At 38.4% G+C, this 23,146-nt stretch overlaps 1 protein-coding gene across 1 annotated transcript in view; it reads right to left on the reverse strand.

The window, feature by feature from the left end:
• Nucleotides 1-23,146, reverse strand: part of PRDM5 (PR/SET domain 5) — a 95,129-nt gene that overhangs the window by 67,362 nt on the left and 4,621 nt on the right. The window contains exons 3-5 of the mRNA XM_019474656.1: nucleotides 22,901-23,023; nucleotides 17,986-18,069; nucleotides 6,399-6,521 (exon numbers count right to left, since the gene is read on the reverse strand). Coding sequence (XP_019330201.1) covers nucleotides 6,399-6,521; nucleotides 17,986-18,069; nucleotides 22,901-23,023 — 330 coding nt within the window. The remainder of the gene's footprint in view (nucleotides 1-6,398; nucleotides 6,522-17,985; nucleotides 18,070-22,900; nucleotides 23,024-23,146) is intronic.

The raw sequence follows: 23,146 nt of genomic DNA on the forward strand, positions 1-23,146 counted from the left end.
TGGGCACCCAAAAACCCCAGATCCCTTTCTGCAAAGCTGCTTTCCAGCTGCTTGGGCTCCAGCATGTAAAGGTACATGGGGTTACTCCTCCCTAGGTGCAGGACTTTGCGCTTCCCTTTGATGAGCTGCATGAGGTTCCTGTCGGACCATTTTTCCCCATTTCTTGTTGAGGTCCCTCTGGATGACAGCACAGCCCTCTGGTGTATCAGCCACTCCTCCCAGTTTTGCATCATCAGCAAACTTGCTGAGGGTACACCCTGCCTCATCATCGAGAACGCTTCTCTTTTGATATATGCTCTCTTCAACTATTCCACAATATCCTTGTACAAATCTAACTAGAGAATACTGCTTTCAGCATGCATCTGTTGCAGAGAATGTTAACCACACTGGCAGTAATACCAATTCTCATTCCATTCTTTATTTCCAAAGCATCACAGGAGTGACCCTGCATTTTTTATGCTTACTGAGAAAGCTTAATTTTTAGTTTCTTACCCTTTTTCAACTCAAAAAGAGGAGGAAGCCAAAGCAGGCATTAGCTTCCATTTTGGATCTAAATCCCAATTTTCCCCAAAGTTTACAGATGTTCAGATTTAGCGTTCCACTCCAAACATATCTTTAACTAAAGTGGCATTTCACTGTTTTAAGAAATGCTGGCTTAGTGAAACTTAAAACCATGTAAAACATATACAGAAGTTCACATATGTGACTTTCACTGCCACAAGTAACCACTGAGTTCAGCAACTGAACGAGCTTTCAACAGCAGTGAACCATCCTGTATGGCACCATACGCTGTAAGAGATGACAAGCACTCTCTGTTAACTTGCAAAGTCCATGCACCCGATGCTGCTCAACACCTCCAGGAGCTGTTCAGCATGCTTTTGACCGAGCAACTTAGATTTAAAGCCTTCCAAATGCAATTAAAAGACTTCCATTGATATCAAATGTAATGAGATCGCTGCCCACCACGAACAGGAATATTTGAAGCTACAAATGGAAGTAGCAGGGCCAGAGTAATTAGCAAGCACGAGGAGGATCTAATCACCAGGATGCTTTGGATGACCAATAGCTCAGCCTCTTAAAGGCCTTGGCTTCTTTGGAAGAAAAGTAAAGACCCTTTTGACTTGGCAGAGAACGTGAGCACACGTCTTCCTGCACATACTCGAACACGTTCATCTTCCTTATTGCTGTCTTTCTTACAACTGCCTACGTTCCCAGACACGCCTGCAGTTCAGTGCTCTGAAGTATCAAGAATTTGAGTTCTGCAGGGATTTCTTTCCTCCCTTCACGTGCCTCTCTTCCACCCTGCTCCCCATCTAAAATACTACAAGTAGATGACAACAACTACATTTCCTTTAAAAGTTACTTTTTAACATATAGTGCTAAAACACTTATTTTTTCCTTCCCAGACTTTTAAGAAAAATTTGTAGTGCTCATAATAAATGCCATATTCCAATTTTTTACCTCAGCACATGGTATCTCAGCAAGAAAAAGCACTTAGTGATAGCAAAACTTGGGAAGAGAGGCCCTTAGAAATCCATGGAGAGATAAGAATGGTAGATTTTTTGGAACCTTAATATCACCACTCTATGTGCCAGCTTAGTATTAAGAGAGCCTACAATCAGAAATGAGTTACATTTAAATTAAAAAAAAAAAAAAGATTCTGTAATCTCAGTGCTGAAAAGGGTCTAAATGATTTTCACACTCACAGTTGCTTGCTGTTGCTGAGGTTCCTGTTGCAAAAATCAAAAATGTAATAGGTATAGTTCAAGGAATCTCATGGAAAAAAATACTTATTTCACTCTTCAGAAACTTCTCATTTTGAATTCTTCAGTAACAGAATGCCTGAACAGCACTAGTAAGTATTCAACAACAGATAAATGCGTATGACCCTGGAATTAAAAAATTCTCCTTTTTCCCCACAAAAAAATTCAAGAATCAAGCAGATTTCTAGTTCTCCCCTCTGAGCATGCAGGAAGTCAACAACTACGTTCATGTTACTTCTTACATTGCATAACAAATTAATCTTTCCTTTGTAGCACTCAAGCCACCAGTAAGTTTCAGGTAGTCCTGAAAACTGTCCCGTAATATGTAAATTTATTAAGCAGCCTAACCCAACAGTTTGTGCTTGCTTTCCTTGTGTCTTCTCCTCTCACTCTTGCTTTTTAGATAGTCCAGTTTTACTACACTTCTTACAGCGCTGTCTCTCACATACTAATCTTCCTCTGAAGACATTTACTGCTACTCCACAGGGGTTTTTTACCTCAAGATCAACCAGGACATCATTGAATTATGCATACTAACACATATTTATGAAATATGACTTTAAACCACTCTACCACCTCACAGTAAATATCCTCCTTTACATTAGTTTTTGCTATTCATTGTTCTAACTCACTGTTTTCTAAGCTACAGCAGACCATCTCAGTGTCTGCCTGCTAATGAAAAAATATTTGAATTTAAAACTTTAGCTGGCTGCAATTCTGTTTACAAAACAGTTCCTTTGTTAACAACAGGATCTGTTTTGCATAGTAACCTCCAGCAGAGAGTGTTTAATAAAATTACAACTGACAAACAGATAAACTTATCCATTCTGGATAAAGGAATATTGAAAATGTAATACTCTACCAGCCTAAAAACTGAAAAAACAAAAACTATGGTATTTTTGATAGGAGCCATTTCCGTTTGATTATGATAATTCCAATGCGTTTTTGCTATATATCAGAAGTCATATTTATAAAGAAATCACTAGGAATAGCCCAGGGCAAAAGAGTTTACAATTCATACAGTTTCTGTTAATGCAAAAGTTGTAATTCTAAAGCTACTTTAAATATAGTAGAGGATAACTATTCAGTTACTACTTGAAATAAGTTAGAGAAGCCTCCAGCAATTCAGCTGTGCAAAACGCTCAGAAAAGCTATTGGTACATAGGCAGGTACCCTCCAACCTTTCTATCCTTCTCTAGCAGCCACACAGTGGTATTACTCACCGCACAGCTGTTAAAAATACCTCCTGTGCCTTCCCAGTCAAAGACGACCCAAACACCACAGCTGCCACCTGGGAGTGGAGGCAGAACTCAGTGCCCAGAACGCTCCCCACACCACCACCAAGAGCTCCCACCAGAACCAGGGTTTTACAAAATACGGAGCACCAGAGGGGGAAGGGCAGGGGGGAACAAACCACAAAAACCACCACAAAACTCACCCACCCACCCCCCAAAAAAAATCCAAACAAAAACACCCCACCAAACTTACTTTAAAAAAATCCCACGCCCTCTAAGTTGTTTTATCACCACAGGGAGCATTTTGCGCAGAGTCTAAACGTGATCATTGCATACAAATTAAGCTATGAGGAACTAATCATATTTTGCAGTCAACCCATGAGATAAGTCAAACCTATGAGATAAGCTAGTAAATTTTTGTTTGTTTTTGTAAGTTTGCCTTCCCTATACTTTTCATCATTTTGTACATGCTGATCATGTTTATTTTATTTTTCCCTGTAATTTTTCCAAATGTTTTTCTGTGGAAGCTTTTATAGGACGAATATTCTTGCCACTCTTTTTTCTTTTTAAACCGTCTTTTAACTCCAGTGTGATCCTTTAAAAAGGCATGCAAAAAGCACACTCTAAGCAAGGTACAACATTATGCAATACAACATAACAGTTTCTTTCAATTTCTTTATTTAAATAATCATTTTCATTATCAAAAAAACCACTGGTACGCACTGGATAGTCCATTAAAACTTCTATTCAGAAGTTCAGGTCATTTTACTGAGTGTTTTATTTAAAATATAATAATGAACATTAATTGTTCACACTGCTCCCTCTTGTGAACCTTACTTTGCATTTGCTAACATTGGCTGTAATTTTCTTTCACACTGCCTGTGCACTGATTGGCGTGCTAATCACTGACATGCCTAGGACTCCTCACGTATGAGGACCTTTCATATTTGGTACTATAAGCAGGACAACAAATCTTTTGCTAGAGCTTAGTATAACTGAGAGACAAAGACAGAAGGACAACATCCAGAAATAATTGCACAGGCAGTGGTTGCACTAAATTAACAACTGACTTGTCATACACATCAGGAAAAGCATAATAAAGCAGCCATTCAGTCAGTGCTGACAAGTTTTTGCTGAATGGGTGAATAGTGAACGCTCTTTCTTATCCATTTCTCAAAATTCAATTGTAGCCTGGATGTTAAGACCTAAAGAGGTCTGAACCAAAGACGACAACCTAGAGTACAGGCCCAGAGGAAAAGCAGATGATGAACCTGTCCACAGTGACCTAAAACACGAACAGCAACAAGGTCCAAGGAAACAATATCAGCAGCAAAATTGCAGTCATGTTCAGCCAGCAATATGTGATGGAATGTCACAGACTGACATTCGGTAAAACTAGAGCTGTGGAAAGTAGGAGGCGCAAATCAAGTGAAGGCTGGCTGATAACCAGTTAGGTTTCCCAAGGCAGTACGCTGCTAATAGTAGCATTCAACTACTGCGATAAAGGAAGAAAAGCCAGGCAGAAGAGGTGTGGTAGGAGATACAACAGCGGAATGGAAATCACAGAAAAGCTCACAACTGGGATGGGCAGAGGGAGGTTGACACCAGGTCTGCAGGGGAACCTGCAAGCAGCAATCTCACTGGGCAGTGCTTGCTAAAGATACAAGTAAGCAAACAGTCCCGCTGGTGAGTAGGAGATTTAAGGAGTTGGACAGGTCATCAACACAGAAATTTAAATTACTAGTGTTGAGTGCCACTGAGTACGAATAGAGGGGAAGGGGCAGGGGGGAGAACAGCAGTAATGCATCTTTCACAGAACTACATGCTAGGGCTTTACTAGTATCCTTTTTCTGCTTAGTAGTTTTAAAATAATTTTTTTTTCCTGTTTTATTTCACCAGAAACAAAACTTTGTTTTCTTGGCAAGGAAAAATGATTTTTTTTTTTTGTTTGGCCTCAAAATAAATTCTGTTTTTAAATTCTTTTGTCAAGGATCTGCAGGCAAATCCTAGAAAAAAGTCTTCTCATGATGAAAAAGCAGAATAATCATTTTAAGAAATGCTGATAAATAATTCTCCTTTTCCTAATTTTTTGCAAATTTGGATTACATCAGCAAATAGCTTGGGTTAGCCTGAAACAACATTTTGGAAAGTATACATTTTGAGCAAAAAGTTTAGCACAGCTATGTAATTCTTACTTATGTGGAATTGGAAATTATTTTACTGTAAAACTGAGGTGTTGGGAAAAAAAAAATGCAGATAGTTCATTTCTTTCATGATCTCCAAAAGGACAATAGCTGTAACTAGAAAAATATCGCTGTCTTTGTTGCATTCTGCAAAGTCACAGAACGCTTCCAAAAAGGAAAGATTAAACAGACTATGACTCTTCAGCTTGAGAAAAGAGCTGTCAAATAAGAGGGCAAGGATATAGTAGGGTTCTATAAAATCAAGGATGGCATAGAAAAATGAACATAAAGTAATTATTTACTGTTATACAAGGACTAGGGAATCCAGCGAAATTAAGAAGTTTGTAGAAGAAAAACAGAAGCATGTTTCAACATAATGTGTAATTAAAACAGTAGAACTCACTATCACAGAATGCTGCAAATGACAAATATAAAAATGTAAAAATAAGCTGGATAAATTCAGATCCACAGCCAAGACTAGAAAGAGAAAATGATCTTTTTTTATTAACTTACCCTCAAGCACTGCCTGATCATCCTATCAGATAATTAGATCCTTCAATTCTCTGTTTTCTACTGGAATATTTTAAGCACCGTGCTTGCTTTCAAACCTGTCACACTTTTTATTAAATTTTAAACTATAAAGCAAATGCATGATTCTGCTTTCCGCACACCTAAGCCCATACCTGAGTCGAGCATGAAACACAACTAGGCCTCTAAATCATTAGTCCTGATTCAGCCAGGTATATAGTTACCTAGTTATCTTTTTAATTTCCACAATGACAAGAAAACACCTACATTCCGGCAAAAGCTTAACTTGACTGAAGAAGGCTGTAGTGAGAAAATTAAACTGTTGTTACAGTAGTGAGTTAACTACTCTGGAAATTTTTCTTTTTTTTTTAATGTAAACAGTTCACTTTAAGCCAGGAGAACTAGTTCATGTAAGTGATTCAGTGCAATTCCATCACAGTGGATTAACATAAACCTTTCAAAGAATATCAGATTCTAACTAAGGACCTCTTTGGTCTTTCATCCTATCAATCTTATTTATGGTATTACATTTAAGCACAAGAGTTCACTTCCAAAAAAGAAAGGTAGGAAAAGGAAAGCAGCTTGCTACTCAGATTTTGCAATTTTACTGCAAGAGACAAAGACCAAAGAGGAGATCAAATTAGTAAATCGATAACAGGAAGCAAATGGTAGGAATCCACCAAATCTACCTGGATGGCTGCCAGGTTCTTCTGTTCCTGTGATGGAGCCTCATGGACAAAACGCAGCCAATTAGAATGGCGTGGATTGCTTGCATCTAGGATATAAAGGACCTCACCTTTACTCCCACGAACCTGAAACATTAAAATACAAAATCAAGCAAAATTAAAATTGTTTACCAAACACACACAAACATGTAAAACACTAAGGCATGCTTGTGCTCAGCAAGTGAATCTTGCATTCAATGGGTACTCACAGCTGTGGTGCACATTCACCTTTTTCTATAAGCGTATTTATTCAACTCAGAATAGGGGGCCACTCAAATCCAGCAACTGGTGTCAGCTTCCTTTACTGAGCTCCCCCTCTCTTTTCGTAGCCTTTCCTTTAGCAAACAAGTATTATGACTGACTCCTGCGTCTCCCTAATCTGACGGTATGGTCACTGGTGCTCGTGTTCCTTCCTGTCTCTTTGTTCCTTCAAGTCCTCTTTTTCTTTACCATCTCACCAGAAACCGATACAACCTGAGAGGTCCTTTCCCATTCCAACCCTATCATCCCTTTTCCAGTTTTCCTTTCTGAGTTCTCCTCCTTCACGTGTTCTGATGCCAGCATTTTATTCCTATTCTTCTTGTCTTTTGTCATTCAGTCTGTCTGTCATTACTTTCTCCAAATTAAGGTTGTAAGCTCTCCTATCTCCAATTCCTTTTCCTTTCCTCACAACTCACTATTATTGTCCTACCTTCCTTCTCCAACACACCATCCAAGAGTGGACCATTTTCTTCTGTAACCTACACATGTCCTCTAACTCACTCCTCAACTAACTTTGCAGCATTTCTCTTCTGCTGACACTACAGACAAGGCCAACAGTAACTTTCTTCTGGACAAAAAGGATAGGACATTCTCTAATCTTGTGCTATTCCAACCACCATTTGGTTCCAACACCACTGAGTTCAGGCTCTTGTTCATGAGTTTCTGTATTCCTGCAATCACCCATGTCCATTCAATGATCTTTGCCTTGACAGTTCTTCACCCTTCCCTTCCTTTTTTCATACTTGATATTCTTCTAGACTCACTTGTCCTTTGCTTATTATGTTCTACCAGATCCTATTCATCCTCTACAGCTAATTCCTAAATCCATCTATTTTTGCCTACTTTCACATTTCCAGAAGCATCTCAACGTTAACTGGCAACCACTACAAACAGAATATGTAATGAACCTGAATTCAACTTTTCCACTATCTTTGCCGCTTCCCTCTTCTGTAATCGTACCAGTTGCTCAACCAACTTCCAACCTGAATTATCAGTTCTGTCTCCATTCCCATCCCACTACTCCATCACTAAATCTTCTTTTTGCTTCTTTATCACCGAATAGAACTTTTCTACTTCATATAGATTCCAAATCCAGTAGATAAGCTTTCAGTACTGTTAACTCTTACTGCCCCACACCAATCCTAAATATCCCAGAAACTTATAAAATACTCTGTGAAAACCATATTCCTCATTTCCCTTTCAAGTCTTCTATGGGCTTGGTTTTTTAGGTTTTTGGGTTTGTTGTTTGGGTTTTTTTTTTTCCTTTAGCAAGGGCAAAATCCATCTTGCCCTTGGATGGAGATCTATCTTCAGATCAAGGACCAATATAATTGCATTTATTCATTCCAAGCATCCTCTTTTACAGTTCACTTGAACATCTTTTTTATATGCCTCTCTAAAGGAAATTTAAATATGTAGCCTCAATGAATAGCAGTCAGTCTTAAACTATGCTTGGCTGAAATTTTATCAGAATAGGAAGTTATTTCAGTAAACAAATTAGTATACTATGTAGGTGACGGGCTGTAAATTATTTAGTAGAGGAAAACAAACATGTTCAGGTTTTGTCCACTAAGTGAAGAAGCCACTTTCAAAAAAGAATTGCGCACACAAGATACGTCATCTCCGTATCAGGAGCTTTTGGCTATTACAGATCCATAGAATTTCTATGACTGTGACAAAATTCCAGCTTACAGTGAAAAAATGAAAATAATAGAAATAGAAACTTAATATTAACCAAGTCATTCTTCCTCCTCAAAACACAAAGACATACTGCTGAAAAAATACAGCTGCCACTGCCATATAAAAAATGGCTTGTTTTGTTTTAAATAATAGATCATTTGAATCTCCACTGATACAGAAGACAGAGAGCCATGCAAAAAGGTCATACAGCCGCACTATTATTCCATGTGATTTATTTATACAATGAGCATATTTTCTTTTTCATCTGTCAACAAGAAGTATCTAGAGCAGGTATTTCCTACGAGCTAGGGATTTCAGCTAAGATCAAAATTAGATTGTCTTCATGGCTTTGTACTTAAATTGCTCACATTCTTGCTATATTTGTTTCTAATAGATGCAATATCATATTTCTTCAGTGTGACTGCTTAAATTACCTAAACATTTAGGATATCATTAGAAAGAAAAAACTGTATTCCATTACAATAATAGCTGGTGACAGCATGTTGTTCTCAGATTAAAACAAAAAAACGTACTGTAGTTCTGCAAACAAATAAAAGTCTTCAAAATTTATTACTGTTCTTCCAAAGTAAGACATCATATCTTAAGAAGGACACATAACAAAAAAGTGCCAATATTTCAAACTTTAAAAGTTGTTTTACTTTCAAACATAAAGATTAACCACAGTGAAAAGTGTCAAACCTACATATTTAAATGCACCTGGAAACAATATTATCTATCACTAAGCATCAGAATGGGTTTCCCAGAGGGTTTGTGTAGTCTCCATCCTCAAATATGTAGATACTCAAAAGCTGTCCTGGGCAGCTGGCACTAGGTGGCCCTACTTGAGCAAGTGGGTTGGACCAGATGACCTCCAGAGGTCCCTTCCAACCTCAGCCATTCTGTCATTCTGTGACTATCACCTTGGGAAGCAACGCCTGCTCATTATTGGAACCATAGTTTTCATTAGGAACATGGGCAGAATGAGTGCAATCAAACCATAAAAGCAAGCTCCAAATTTACACCAAAATACATGCTGACAGTCTAATTACCTCCTGAAAAGCCACCTGCCAAGCAGAAGCACTGCATTGATTTTACTGTAATAAGTTTGGACACGAGGAAAAATTTCTTTACTGAAAGAGTGGTTAAACATTGGAACAGGCTGCCCAGGGAAGTGGTTGAGTCACCGTCCCTGAAGGTATTTAAAAGACGTGTAGATGCGGCACTTAGGGACATGGTTTAGTGGGCATGGAGGTGTTGGGTCAACGGTTGGACTCGATGATCTTAGAGGTCTTTTCCAACCTTAACGATTCTATGATTCTAATCATCCAGTTCTAAACAGGTAATCCACAGAGCAGAACCTCACTTTGAGTGAAAATGGTTAACATTGCAGATTAGCATCTTTTGAGTAATTAAAGTCAAGCTAATGGCTTTATGATTTAGCTACCAAAGTATGGGTTATAGAAGCCCACCATGGGTGGTTTCCATCAGATCTTGACTTGAGTTGGAAAGACAAGCAATCAAGATCCTATTATAAAAACCATACGTTACACTATCTTTTCATCCATTCTTCTTCTTCATTTGCTTGATCCTTAAATTATAAAAGAGTAATTTATATTCACTTCAATGATACACGATCATCTCAGTTGTGCTTTCTCAGTCCTTGCCAAGCCATAAAGAGATGTCAAACACAAAGCAAAGACTTAACACGTAAGAAAACTATTGATAAAAGAATACGATAAATCCCTTAAAGACGTGCTATATTTTCTATTGCTTTTTTCACCTCGTAAAGAAATAATGCTGCATCAAATACACAGATGTGAGGAAGAAAAGTCAAGAAAAACAGTCAAAACACTGTACTTAACACGGACTAGACTGGTGACATTTACCACTCCTTTTCTTACTGGTTGCATGGATAGGCGAGTTTCCTAAATGAACAACATATCTTTGAGCACCATGGCAGTGAATCCCAAACTTAATCAATATTTAAAATAAACAAACAAAAAAAACAGCTCTTGCTTTGCAAATATATTTCTCAAACTCAAAGCCAGTACAAGCTAATCATGGTAGTCAAATGAAATAAACAGCTAGACTCTACATTTTCAGTTTAAAATAAGTGCACCTAAATATCATCCATATTGAATTATTAATGAATCAAATTGAAGTTTGGAATATGTCCCAAAGGGTGCTCCCTCCAATAACAGTCCACTAAAGTCCTCAGGCAGCCTTCTGCTTTGTGGCATGATTACCAAACAAGAAAATCAGTTTAATTAGAAGATATATCAAGAAATACACCTGGGTCTGCCTGTAAATCTGTTCTGATATCCAAGGAGACAGGATCAGAGATGGCTGTCACCAAGACAGACATTGCACTGTAGGTCCACACAATTCTGCTAACCACAGCAACAAGGAATTTTCCTTCCTGCACTCCTCCATCAGTGACACTGGAAAGCATGAGAAATGTACTGTGTAGCTTTAGTACCAACCTTGGCAGTTGCACCAGCTATAACAGCAAGGGAAGAAAATGGGATGACGGCGTCAAGCTGCTTATGTGCTCCACAAGAAGCTTAAAGATACTGCAACTTACCTCTCTACACCACAGAGCTAGGACTCAGCATGTACATTTCTGGAGCACAACAAAAAAAGCTCCCCATATTGAATAAGGCTTTTTGGCTTTCTTTATCTCTGAGAACCCTCTTTTACAAATATTCCCACACATATCCTTACCACTTACTCCATGCAAGACCTGGAGAACTAAACAGGATGCATTCTGCAACAAAGCTTCCAGTCCGCTCCCAGAAGACTCCTTTCCAATCACCCAACCACTCCAAGAATCTTCAGAACAACCTGCCTACCACAACTATTGCTGGCAGGAAATTGTTGGAAAACTGAGGACGTCTTTCAGGGAGAGGAAATGAAAAATACTTTTGTATATCACGAACTAAAGTAGAAAATTCTTTAAGGAAGATTTTCTTAATGTATCTGCAAGCAAATTACTGCATTTCCACCACACATCTGAACTGTTACAATCTTTTATAGTCATAAGGTACTTAAAATAGAGGGAAAAGATTTTTACAAGACTGAGGTTCCCTGATAATTTTATGAAGTAGTATCAATTTTACAATGCTAGTAAACATATTTGTGTTTAAAAATTGTGACATTTGAACCTGTCACCTCACTACATGAATAATTGCATGTTTGAATGTTATTTTCCCAGTTTCTATACCGTTGGTATTACCTGAACTAAGCAAAATCATTCAGTTGAGGTGTGTTCCTTAAGATCCTCAAGCTACAGTGGTTAATCCAGAAAGGATTTTAAAAACTATTTTAACAGGACCTGAACTCAAGTACAAAAGTATTTCTAATTGATTTTCTAAGGCCACCAAACTAAAAATGCTCTTAAGTCATGAGACCACTGCTAAATCATAAAGGATTCAGTCATCTTCATAGATCAGAGACCTAGAAAGATCGTATGATACGCCTACGGTTAACATGGGGAATCAGTGAAAGAGCTAGAAACAGACCTCAAAAGCCTAGCCACCAGTAGATGACGTCATACTATAATAGTTTGTTTAAAACAGGACCTTATCCCTATTTCCTCTAAATAAAGGGGTAAACCCACAAAAGTTGAGGCTGCCTGCTGTATTTCAATAGCCCATCTTGGTCTAGGACCCATTTATTGCCGAGGCCCTTTCGACCACTGAGACCAAGATGTTCCTGTAGCTTCTGTAACCACTGCAGATAACGTGGAGTTTCTGTTACCAGTGAGTGATGTGACTAGACACGCAGTCACCTTTGATTTCCCAGGCTAAATAATTAAGTAGCAATTTGTTTCATATTTAAGTACAGGCAGACTTTGGCATGAGCCTGGAGCAAGGCTGATTCAAATTCATGCCTGAAAACCCACAGCAAGATATCTTTCCATTTTACTACAACACCCTCAATATTTGGTCACTCTCTACAATCAAACACCTAAAATGCATACACGTATCCAAAGCATGCACCAGACACAAGAGCACTTCAAACCAAGGTGTCTAAGAATTATCTTCCTGAGAATCAACACAAAAGGTGTCACTGAACTAATTTAGTCAAACGTCTTCACAGTAAGATGAAATACCTGACGTTCACTGTTACGATACAGTGGGTTTTACCTCAAGATCAATCAGGACATCATTGAATTATGGCACATTAACAAACACCATGTCACTATACAAGTATTCGGAAAAAAATGTAACCCTAGTCATTGTATAAACTACCTTATGAAACCCTACACAGGCCTAAACAGTGTCTAAGCTGCTGCAATGCCCATCAACAACATGCACTACTCCATCTGCTAGCCTTTTATGCTGCAATGAAATTATCTCCAGATTTTCAAAACACGTCCAAAGTTGTCATGTATGCTACTTCAAAATGCTTATGAGTGCAATTGCAAACGCTCCACCATGCACACCTGGCAAGAGAAGAAGAAAAAAAAACTTCACTGAAAATAAGCAGATGGTTATCTTTGCTGAAGGCAGTAAACACACTGTCTGCTTTCTGGAAACCATTTTCAAATCTATGTTCATTCAAACAATCACGTAAAGGAAAGTATTGTTTTCTGCACTGCATTTTTTTGATTAGCTGAAAACATGATTTTTATTGTTAATAGTATAAAACAGCTAGATGCAATACTTCCGCATCTTCAGTTTCAGCCTCCATCACAGAGCTCACTGCAGAGTAGAAACACACATTTTAACATTGCTGTAGAAAGTATTAAAATAACACTTGCAAAGGAAACCTGAGGCAGCCATTGTTGATTTGCTTACTCGCTATGAAGTACTGGGACATAGGCAGCATGTTACATTTTTCTTCAGCCAAAATACAGAAAAACGTTTTTTCACGTTAATGAAGCTCCTGCTGCTGCATGACGTTATTTGACCTTGTCAGAGACAGAATGATTCAGAAAGCTCATTCCTAGACTTCTGCTAACATTTTGTGGAGCTTCCATAAGAAGGGTTGAACTTCACGTTCACTGGAAGGCTACCCAAATCCTTAAACAAATTGTGTGTGATCTTCTATAACAAGTTCAGATTAGAATACTAGCACCTCAACATATCAACACCTTAATACTTTCTAATATCTTAAATAAATCATGTAACTGAAGATGTGAGGTTAACATTCTTAGTCACTTTTAGGAGTGGACTCTTCTCATCACCAAAACCAGATGATCATTAAGGTGCCTGTTCCAAAAGTCACTAAAATTAAAACAAAGTCATACACTTAACATGAATAAAGATGACTAAATCAAGCTTTAAAAGAGTTGATTAATGAAATTTAGCTAAATAAACAAACTGGTAAGAATATTAATAACTACTTTGGACAGCTATCTATCCCAGTGGGGATTAATTCAACAAAATTGAAAATCTAGGACACAAACTTGCAACTGAGATAGGGCATCAATGTCTGTTACGTGTGGTAAAAGTCATTTTAAATGCAACTTGCGTAAAAATGCATCCAGATGCATTTGTCTAAGAAATGAGAAAAACAAAAACATTTCTGAAAATTAAACAAAGATTCACACAAAAACATTAAAAGCAAACAATTTTAAATGTAAATTCTATCTGAGGAGTAATGACTGGGAAGGTAGTCTTCATACAGAAAAAACAAAGACTACATTGCTAAGAACTAGATTTCTAATATTACGTTCATCTTGAGAGCAAACACAGAATTCTTCAAATTAAGATTTATTTTATCATGAAACTCAGGACATAATTCAACTTAATGCCTTGTATGTAAAAGCCTTCCTATGCCAGAACCACATTTTACGGGCAAGATATCAAAGGGAAAAAAAAGAAAAAACCCAACAAAAAACACACCACCATTAGCTTAAAGTGCTTGACTTCTCATACCTCAACCCTAAACATTAAAGCTCTGATCTAAAGCTGTTGTAGCCAACAGCAGATTTTCTATTGCCTTCACTAGTTTTCAGGCAGGCTTATTTAACTGAAAACAATTGTCACTGCAGAAGTAATGAGAGTTAAGTAGTAGAAACATAAGTTCATTTCATTTTCTCATATAAATAAACATGAACATTAACTTCCATTGAAAGACTGATTTCCACGATGTTTCTGTTCTTCTCTGTTTTAACATAACAATGAAGAAAACATAATCTTGGCAGATAGATAGAAACCAAACCTGAAATATGTAACATTCAGCATTACACAGCGTATTATGTGCCATCCAATCCTGACCAACATTTCTTCACGGTATGTCAGAGTATTTGAAGAAGGACTAAGTCTTTCCAGCCCTCCCTGTTTTAACATTTGCCAAAGTCATCACCAGAAGTATATGCTTGCCACAATCCAATAGTAGTGAAACAAATGCCACTTTCTTGGTTAGGGACAATAAGGAAAATAAACTGAACAGATATCTTCCCTTTGCAAAGCGACATCTGAGCCTCCAGAGGCAAAAACTTCTGTGAACTTTAATACCTAAAGATTATTCTGTTCTTGCCTTAAAGGACTTGCTCTTCCAGCAAATACACATAATTTAAAATTGCTATGCCAAGTATACTAATACAGACCAATGAAGCAGTGTCACAATCCCACCACATCCCACCACACAATCAAGGTGTTAGTGGGACGCTAAGAATAAGAACAAAACCCTCAATTCATCACCAGCAACTAGCTGCATACTTAACTAGCACAACACACAATTCAGTCTGAGAGATAATGACATGGGGGTTGGAGGATAACGGGGAGGTGGGTTTTTTACAGAAAGAAAGAAAAAGCACAAAGCCATCTGGACATTTTCTTGGCTTTTTATTATTACCCCTAACTATATGGTTACCACAGGTTTTGGCTTTTTCCCCCTTCGCATTAGTTGTAAATAAAACATTTCAGCATGTAGCTCTTCACAAAGATAACAGCAAGATCAAGGATGCTTCCCCCCACCACCACCCCAATCCTCTGGAATGTGTTGAATGAGCAAGTGTAAACCTTTGACTTCTTCAAAACTATGCAAGTTACAGGCAGACTAATAGCATTCTGCTATATTTAATTTAAACACAAACTCTAATATCCTCAGAACTTTATTTAACAAAATCACTGGACCCAATAAATTCTTTTGGGTTCCATGTTTTCCCAAAGACCAAAAGAAAACAGAATGTGTACAATTCTGTCTCAATGTGACATCTTAAAGATGCCAACTCACAATGCTGATCTCAGAGAAAAAGGAATAGCTTGATCAAAACAGACCACATCACAGACCACACTCTACACAACTAGAAATGTGTGTGGTAAACTTCCTCACAGAAAACTATTCCACAAAATTGAAGCTCAGATCCCAGGCATCACATACCAAGAAAAGAAATGTTCCACTTATGTTCATTTTTACTTGACTTATAAAAAGTCTCTACTACTTAGCCTTCTTTCCAAAGGTGTCCTCTCAGAAAACGCATTTTTTTGACTGCCATCAGACTGTGAAGTCAGGCTTTAGTGTGCCTTTATCCAATAGTCTTCAAATTAATTATTTTTAATATCTTTGGTACAGCTGACTACGCGCAAACTTGGCTAGTTGCTATGACTGCCTCCCACAGTCTCTGGAATAACCATCTACTTGGACTGTTCAACTTTTTACTTTCTGCATTCCTGGCCTCTATTTTCAACTTAAGACTACTCTCAGCATGATTTAAATTATATTATAAAGCTCACATTCAGATCAACTTCAGTAAACATGAACAACTTGGGTTCAAACATTCAGGAAGTCATAAAATTTGGTATGCAGGAATCTTTTCAAGGCTCTCAAAACTAGGTTACAAGAAGATATTATGAAATGGTTTTAGAACAGCTCATAAAAAACTCATTTTCTGATTTGCTATCGATGGGGTCATATTAGTGTCATCAGCAAATGCATGTATGTGCCTTTTATTTTCTGTCCTACAGAAACAGATAAATCTCATTTAATCGTCAGCAATGAGGCATCTGGAAAATCATATGGCTTTCCAACAAACTTAAAGACCTTCTCGTTGCTATAATCCCCCCACCATCCCTTCCGAAAACCTTGTTCTAGCTCAAGTATTTTATTGAGTTAAAATAACCTGCACAAACATCATGAAAAGGCAAGTGAGCCAGGGCACATTAACATGTAGTGTATTCAGCAAGCATCTGTAATAAAAGCACATTGTATTGTTTTGTTTTCAGCTGAGAACAAAGAAGATTAAACCAGTTGCTCTGAGTACATAACGAAAGGAGACAGGGGAACGAATTGTCCACACCTCTCTGGGAAAGGATATTTTGGGCAAATCTCTAGATTAAAAAAGAAAGAGAAAAAAAAAGAAAGAAAAGGGGAAGGCGGAAAACAAAGCCACAGGGATTCACAGACCTGAGTTAACACTCCTCTAGGAATATTTTGCCACTCACTGTACTTACATTGAGTTCGGGTTTAGCATTCTCTCACTCATTGTTCCAGTGTGTAGAATCTATTTATAGCTCTGTTAAGACCATATCAATACTACGCTCTCTTTATAAGCCACTCAGCGATGTTAATGCTAGAGGTTTTTTTTCAAACAAATATTTATTTTGTAATAAATGCACAGACAGTGCTTTAAGCCAGACGTCAAACGTAAGCCTTTTCTGTGCAGTGCCACACAACATAAAAATAACAGTCATCCTTCCACCTCTAACCACAGAAAGGTGAAAAAGTAGGAAATGAGTCCCCTCCTCAGTGTAAAACAGGACTAAATATGCATTTAATAGAAACTTTTTGGCGGGGGGGGGGGAAGGAGGGCAGGGGCAGGAAAAAAGGAAGGGAATTCTGCTTAAAGAACTACAGCAGAAAAGAAAGATTACAAAGACGGAAAAGAAGCACCGAAAAGCAGGTGTTTAAAACAAGTTGGAAATGTTGTTACTGAAAGTATTTTTCAGTTATTGTAATCTCCCCAACTGGTAAACTCAGACAGATTTTTACTACAGGCAAACACAGCTATGACAGGAACTAGGATGGGTTAAGAACCTAATTACAAGATCTAGTGTATAAACTACTGTTGCTGCCTAATACACATAAGAAAAGTTTAGAAGAGCCCTGAAACTCATTATGCCTTCATCTGCCAACAGCACCAGGTTTTTATTTTGCTAAAGACGTCACAACTACACATTGCATTACAAAGTTGCTAAAATTTAAAAACTTCACTTACCGTACAGTTGCCAAACCCTAGCACAAGTGTCACAGCAGGAAATGTTTTATATTACAGTTGGAGGAAGCTATGAGCTGACACCTGTTGATCAGCATAAATCAGTATCTCAGTAACTTACAATCATCTTCCCATATTCAAATTACTCTTATTGAAAAATGTGAAAATAAAGAGATTATTTTTCACAATGTTGTTATATTTTTATGTTTTGCTTGACTTGATATTTTTCACACTTCTTTGATTAGAAACTATCATTTGCTATTTCTTTATCGTTTTAAAGAAGTCAATCCCCCTCCACCCAAAAAGCATACTTTAAAAGCATCAATAAGTACAAAATCTCACTACAGTATCTTTAAGCTGGGAGGGGGAGGATTTGTTACAGTAAAAACTTGATTCTGAGAACACCTTTTGCTAGCTGTGATGCTGTCACTCTAGACTACTCACTTCCCACATGAGCCTGCAGTCTGTGTTCTCATCCAGTTCCTGCGGCATTCGCTTCTCCCCTGCAAAGGGGCCAAATTTTTCACCCTAAGGAATAATTATAAAAGAAAAAGAATCAGTGAAGAAAAAAAAAAAAGCAAGTGAATTACCAAACTCCAGCAGAGATACCATTTTTAGCTTCAAATGGAAAAGGACAGTTTTCCCTTGTCATCCTACTATAGGCCAAGAAGGTGCACACCCTTGAGTGTTCAAGTTCATTCCCGTTCTTTTCATAGCTTGGAGAATTCTCTTAAAACCATACCTTTCCTCTACATGCTTATTTCCCCTTTGGGAAACACCATTTTTCTTTATTTTAAATAAGGCTGAAGTGTACAAGTCAAATTTCTTACATTTCTTATGGGATTTTCAGGAAGCACCTTGCAATAGACATCCAACTAAAACAAAGTATTTGGCAAGCATAAAGTTCACATCAGATTTATTTGCAAGATTATTTGCAACACTACTTTTTGAAGTGCCACAAATCAAAACACTGAATAACTGAGGTTTTGATCATACAGAGAGATTTGTTTTAAAATGTAGGGAGTATGCACGTGTCTATGAATTAATGCAAACCTTCATAAACAAAATTAAAATGTTATACCACCTGCTAGTCATAACACATGCTGTGAAAGCATCCATTGATATGTTCTTCTAAAAGTTTTGGGTATCAGTGGGGTTTTTTTTCCCTTCACAGATGTCACACAAGCAGCGGGTAGATTATTTAAATAGGACTTTCTTCTTATACAGGCCTAACTTCCCCCCCCACCCTTGTCCTTACTTGCAGTGACAACCCTTACAAACCGGAATGCAGACTGCTATGTTCCTTTAGGCAGTATTCAGATCAAAAAGCACTACATACTTTTAAGCATTAGAGATGATAACTATATAATGAAAAGCAACTTTGGTGTTTCTTTAAAAATAACAGTATTTTGGCTAATAAAAGTATCGATCTTGTCCACATGTCCCTTACCCCAGGCACATTCCATGATCCAAGAAACAGCCTGCTACATATTTTCTCTCTTTCTTAGTTTTTACACTGTCTACAGATAGAGTGCAGAGGAAGAAATGGAATGGAAAACTTCCAGGATCATTCCTCTTAGAAACAACCAACCAAATGAAAAAAAAACTGGTATTTAAAATTAATCCTGAAGAGGTAATAAAGAAAGGAAAAGAAAATTGGCATTGCATAACACGGCAACAGAATTGAGGAGCAGTATTTTAAAATGTGCACAACAAAGATGTCATTAGAAAGAACAGCAAAGCAGAAAGTAAAAAGACAAGAACAGCAGAAAACAACTGGAGCCCAGAGCAATAATCGAGACACAAATATGGGCAGTGATAACAAAAACTGGCACTATGGGGCTTCATCTCCTTCACTTCTGACTGATCTCCATACTACCCTTCATTGTTGGGGTAGTGTATCTGATATTCTGACTGATCTCCATACTACCCTTCATCCTACCTACAAAGGAGGTCAGGGTTCCTCCCCTGCCAGCTTTACAAATCCTGGGATTTAATACTCAAACTGAAATTTCCTTCTTCTTTTACCTTCATCATCAATGAAGGTGAAAATAGGTCAATACAGTTATACGTGTGCAGCCATCAACGTTCTCAGTGTATGCTGAGTGCCACCCCAGCAAACACACTGCTGTCTAATAGGGGCCACGCAGGTATTACATGGGAGGCAATTTGCTTAGATTGCATTGTTTGCTTAGAATAAGGAGGAAGAAGAGTCAAGATGGTGGCAGAGGAAATCTGCTCTGGAAACGTATGGTCCTATCTAGCTCAGTAAAGACAAGGTAGGCCCTTTTTGGAGCAGACACCTCCTGCCAGGCTGAACTGGCTTTTCTCATCCACTTAGAAAGCAACGGCAGAGAATAGGAGGAAGAAGAGTCAAGATGGTGGCAGAGGAAATCTGCTCTGGAAACGTATGGTCCTATCTAGCTCAGTAAAGACAAGGTAGGCCCTTTTTGGAGCAGACACCTCCTGCCAGGCTGAACTGGCTTTTCTCATCCACTTAGAAAGCAACAAGGAGTTTTGGTGCAACAAGGAAAGCAGCTCACGACAATTGCTGAGCTCTAAGAGAGGGCATAATTATATCTGCAGAATCTCTCATTACTCGTAGTAGTTATCAAGATGAAAAGAAGCTTATTGGACTATAATCTAGATTAGTTCTATAAAAAGAAAGAGAAAAAACCTCCATAAATTTAAAATGGAAATTATTTGAAGACATAATGAGTAAGGAACCTGAAAAAGCTAGTTTCCCATACTCACTTCAGTGGCAGAATAACACTTTTGAAGAGGGCATAGAGAAATTAATTTCTTCCTTAACTACTTTAGAGACTTCCACAACCCTCACCTCAGTAATACTTTCATTCTTGCAATCCAAAGGATCCCTAGATACCTTATAAAGCACCTACAGGGTTAATTTTACCCATCACTGAAGCACACATCACCTCTGGGATGAAGCACAGCAACAGCTTAATACTGCATACCGACTCAAAACAAGAAACACCATACATCATTCAGCTACTGAGCTACATTCAGCTACTCAGCTACTCCAAACCAACAAACCTCTACTGCAATATGTTTAAGACCTCCTAGAAGCTCAAAACAATAGCAAAAGCAAAAGGCAAGATGTCCACCTCTAAACGTAAATGTAACATGAAAAGTAGGTGATTCAGACTTCAAAGCACTTTTTATAGCTTCTCAAATTTGGAGAGAAAGCAGAAATTAGAGAGCAAACCCTGATGTCTTGGAACACAAAGGTCCATGGGGATAAGTGTAATTATTCATTTAGCCCTTCAGAGGCTTTCCTTCATATATATATATATATATATATATGTCATTAGTCCTAGTTGATAAACGTGCTGTCATATGCCAATATATATTGATCAAAAACATACTAGGACTTCAACTTCGTCTCTGATCAATAAAGTGAGGCATACAACACAGTCTGAAGTCAACCACAGAAATTATTCAAGATATGAAAGGCATATCATTCAAATGTTAAAAAAAAAGCTATTTTCAACAGTTGCTCTCAAGAAAGCAGAAGTGACTAATCTTCTTCTAGTTGCACCAAAACACTGAGAAACGTAGTGGCTCTCTGATGATTATACCAAGGGCCTTATGATACTGGTGCTGTAACCAAAGGCCAGTTGTTGGAGAAAAGAAATTATAAGAGAATCACAGCTTTTGTTAAGGTAACAAAACAAAAAGTTTCCACCTTTTATGATTACAGACAGAAGCTTGAAAGCACAGCCTGAAGGCGCAAAAGCAGATGGCAGACAACAGCAGTTCAAAATGCATTATTACCAAAACTTTGCTAACAGCAGAATTTTCAGAGGCCTACTTCATGATTACTTAGCACTTGGAGAGTTGGTACTGCAATTTCTCCTTATAAGATCATCTGATATGTGTTTTACTTTCAGTTAAGACAACTGCAGTTGTGTGATAGCAATAGAGAGAAAATGGTGCAGTATTTGCTACTCAGGAACATAAGGTCTTACTTCACAATTAAGTGTCATATTCAACACCTCCTCCCAGTCCCAAAGCTCCAAGGAATTAATTTAACAGCTATTAGCTACTGTGTATCATAGCCATGAAGTGTAGTACTGCTGCCTCATTACTGGACAGGAGAACATGTTGAGAGCACTTCAGATGCGATTTTTCTTTCCATGGAAAAGAGTAACACACAGTCTGGCTATATCCAACATATCACCTATGTTATTTACACATCCACCCTTCTCCAAACACCTGTGGCGACACACGGTGCTTAGGTCTCCAACCATTTTTAGGAACACCTGTTATCAACCACTGCCCACAGAGCAACTCAAGAGCTGGCTCCTCAGCCTACCAAAGAGCAAAGTCTACCTGTCAAACGCATACTTCTGATCAGGGCTTTGCATACCACAACTGTCTGTGCTACCAGCACGGAGGATTCACTGCCAAACAAAGGACAAGCCTGTAACAAACACTGTCACCAGACACTCCTAATACAAATAGATCTTACTACAACTGCCTCTGCCTTTACCTTCTGCATTCCACATGCAATACATGTTACGCTTTCAACATTTCAGTTTTGCTAGGATGCCCTGTGTGACACGCTCACACTGGCAGAGCTGCACAGGCAGCTCTGACAGCATATACTTTGCCTGTATAAAGAAAGTTCAAAAGCAACATGGAGTAACTCAGGCAAGAAAATGCTCTATTTTTCCTAGCGTGCAGCTCTAATGGTTCAATTGACAACAGTGTAAAGGAAGGGGGCTCAGACCCTGAACTGACATTCAGAATAGATACTAACATGTGGATGATGATTTCCAGGAGCTTCACTCTAGAGCTTGCTCTATTTCAGAGTCCAGGGATTAAGATATGCTAGTAGTCTACAACCTTCCTTGCTGTGTGAACTCCCCAAGTTTTCAAATCAAAGTTCAGAACCTGAGTGGAAAAAATTTAAACCAAGGGATATAAAATTGGTCCCCTTTCACCCCCCATTAACACTCAGGGGCACCTTAAAAATGAGAGACCCCTACTCCACGGTGTCTAAGCCTGGTTGATGAAACCACTGAAAAATCAGGCAGCCCTCCCAACCCACTCAGAGCCAAAACCAGGACAAAGATGGAAAGCAAAACATAGAAAATACATAGAGGGGTATACTAATGCAAGGTTCATTAAATTTAGGTATGCCTTTATCTGTTCAAGCAAGCCACCTGGATAATTACAATTGGGATTTCAGATAATCAAGAGACTTTCCATTCAATTATGAGGTGTCAAGGGACGTGACCTGGTTGGGGTATGAGACCTGCAGATCAGCTGAATCGCATCTTTCACAGGCCCGGCCTTATCATCCCGAAACGATGAATTAAAGCATCCATCCCACCGAGCCCTCAGAGTAGGGAGGCGACAGGAACCCGCGACCGACGGGCGGGTACCTCCGCCTCAGAGGCGCACCGCGCTCTGAAGCCAGGCGATAATCAAGGAGGCAGTCCTGTCCGGAGGAGCTCTGCCCTCAGAACAGTGCCAGAAACACAAAGAAAGTTAAAAGAAACGGGGAAAACAAAAAACCCACAGAGAAAACCGTCCGCCGACCCCGCAGGGTAGTCCTCGGCCCGGGCCCGGCGGGGAG

The sequence above is a fragment of the Aptenodytes forsteri genome, unplaced genomic scaffold, assembly GCF_000699145.1.
Source record: "Aptenodytes forsteri isolate BGI_AS27 unplaced genomic scaffold, ASM69914v1 Scaffold317, whole genome shotgun sequence".
Lineage (NCBI taxonomy): Eukaryota > Metazoa > Chordata > Aves > Sphenisciformes > Spheniscidae > Aptenodytes > Aptenodytes forsteri.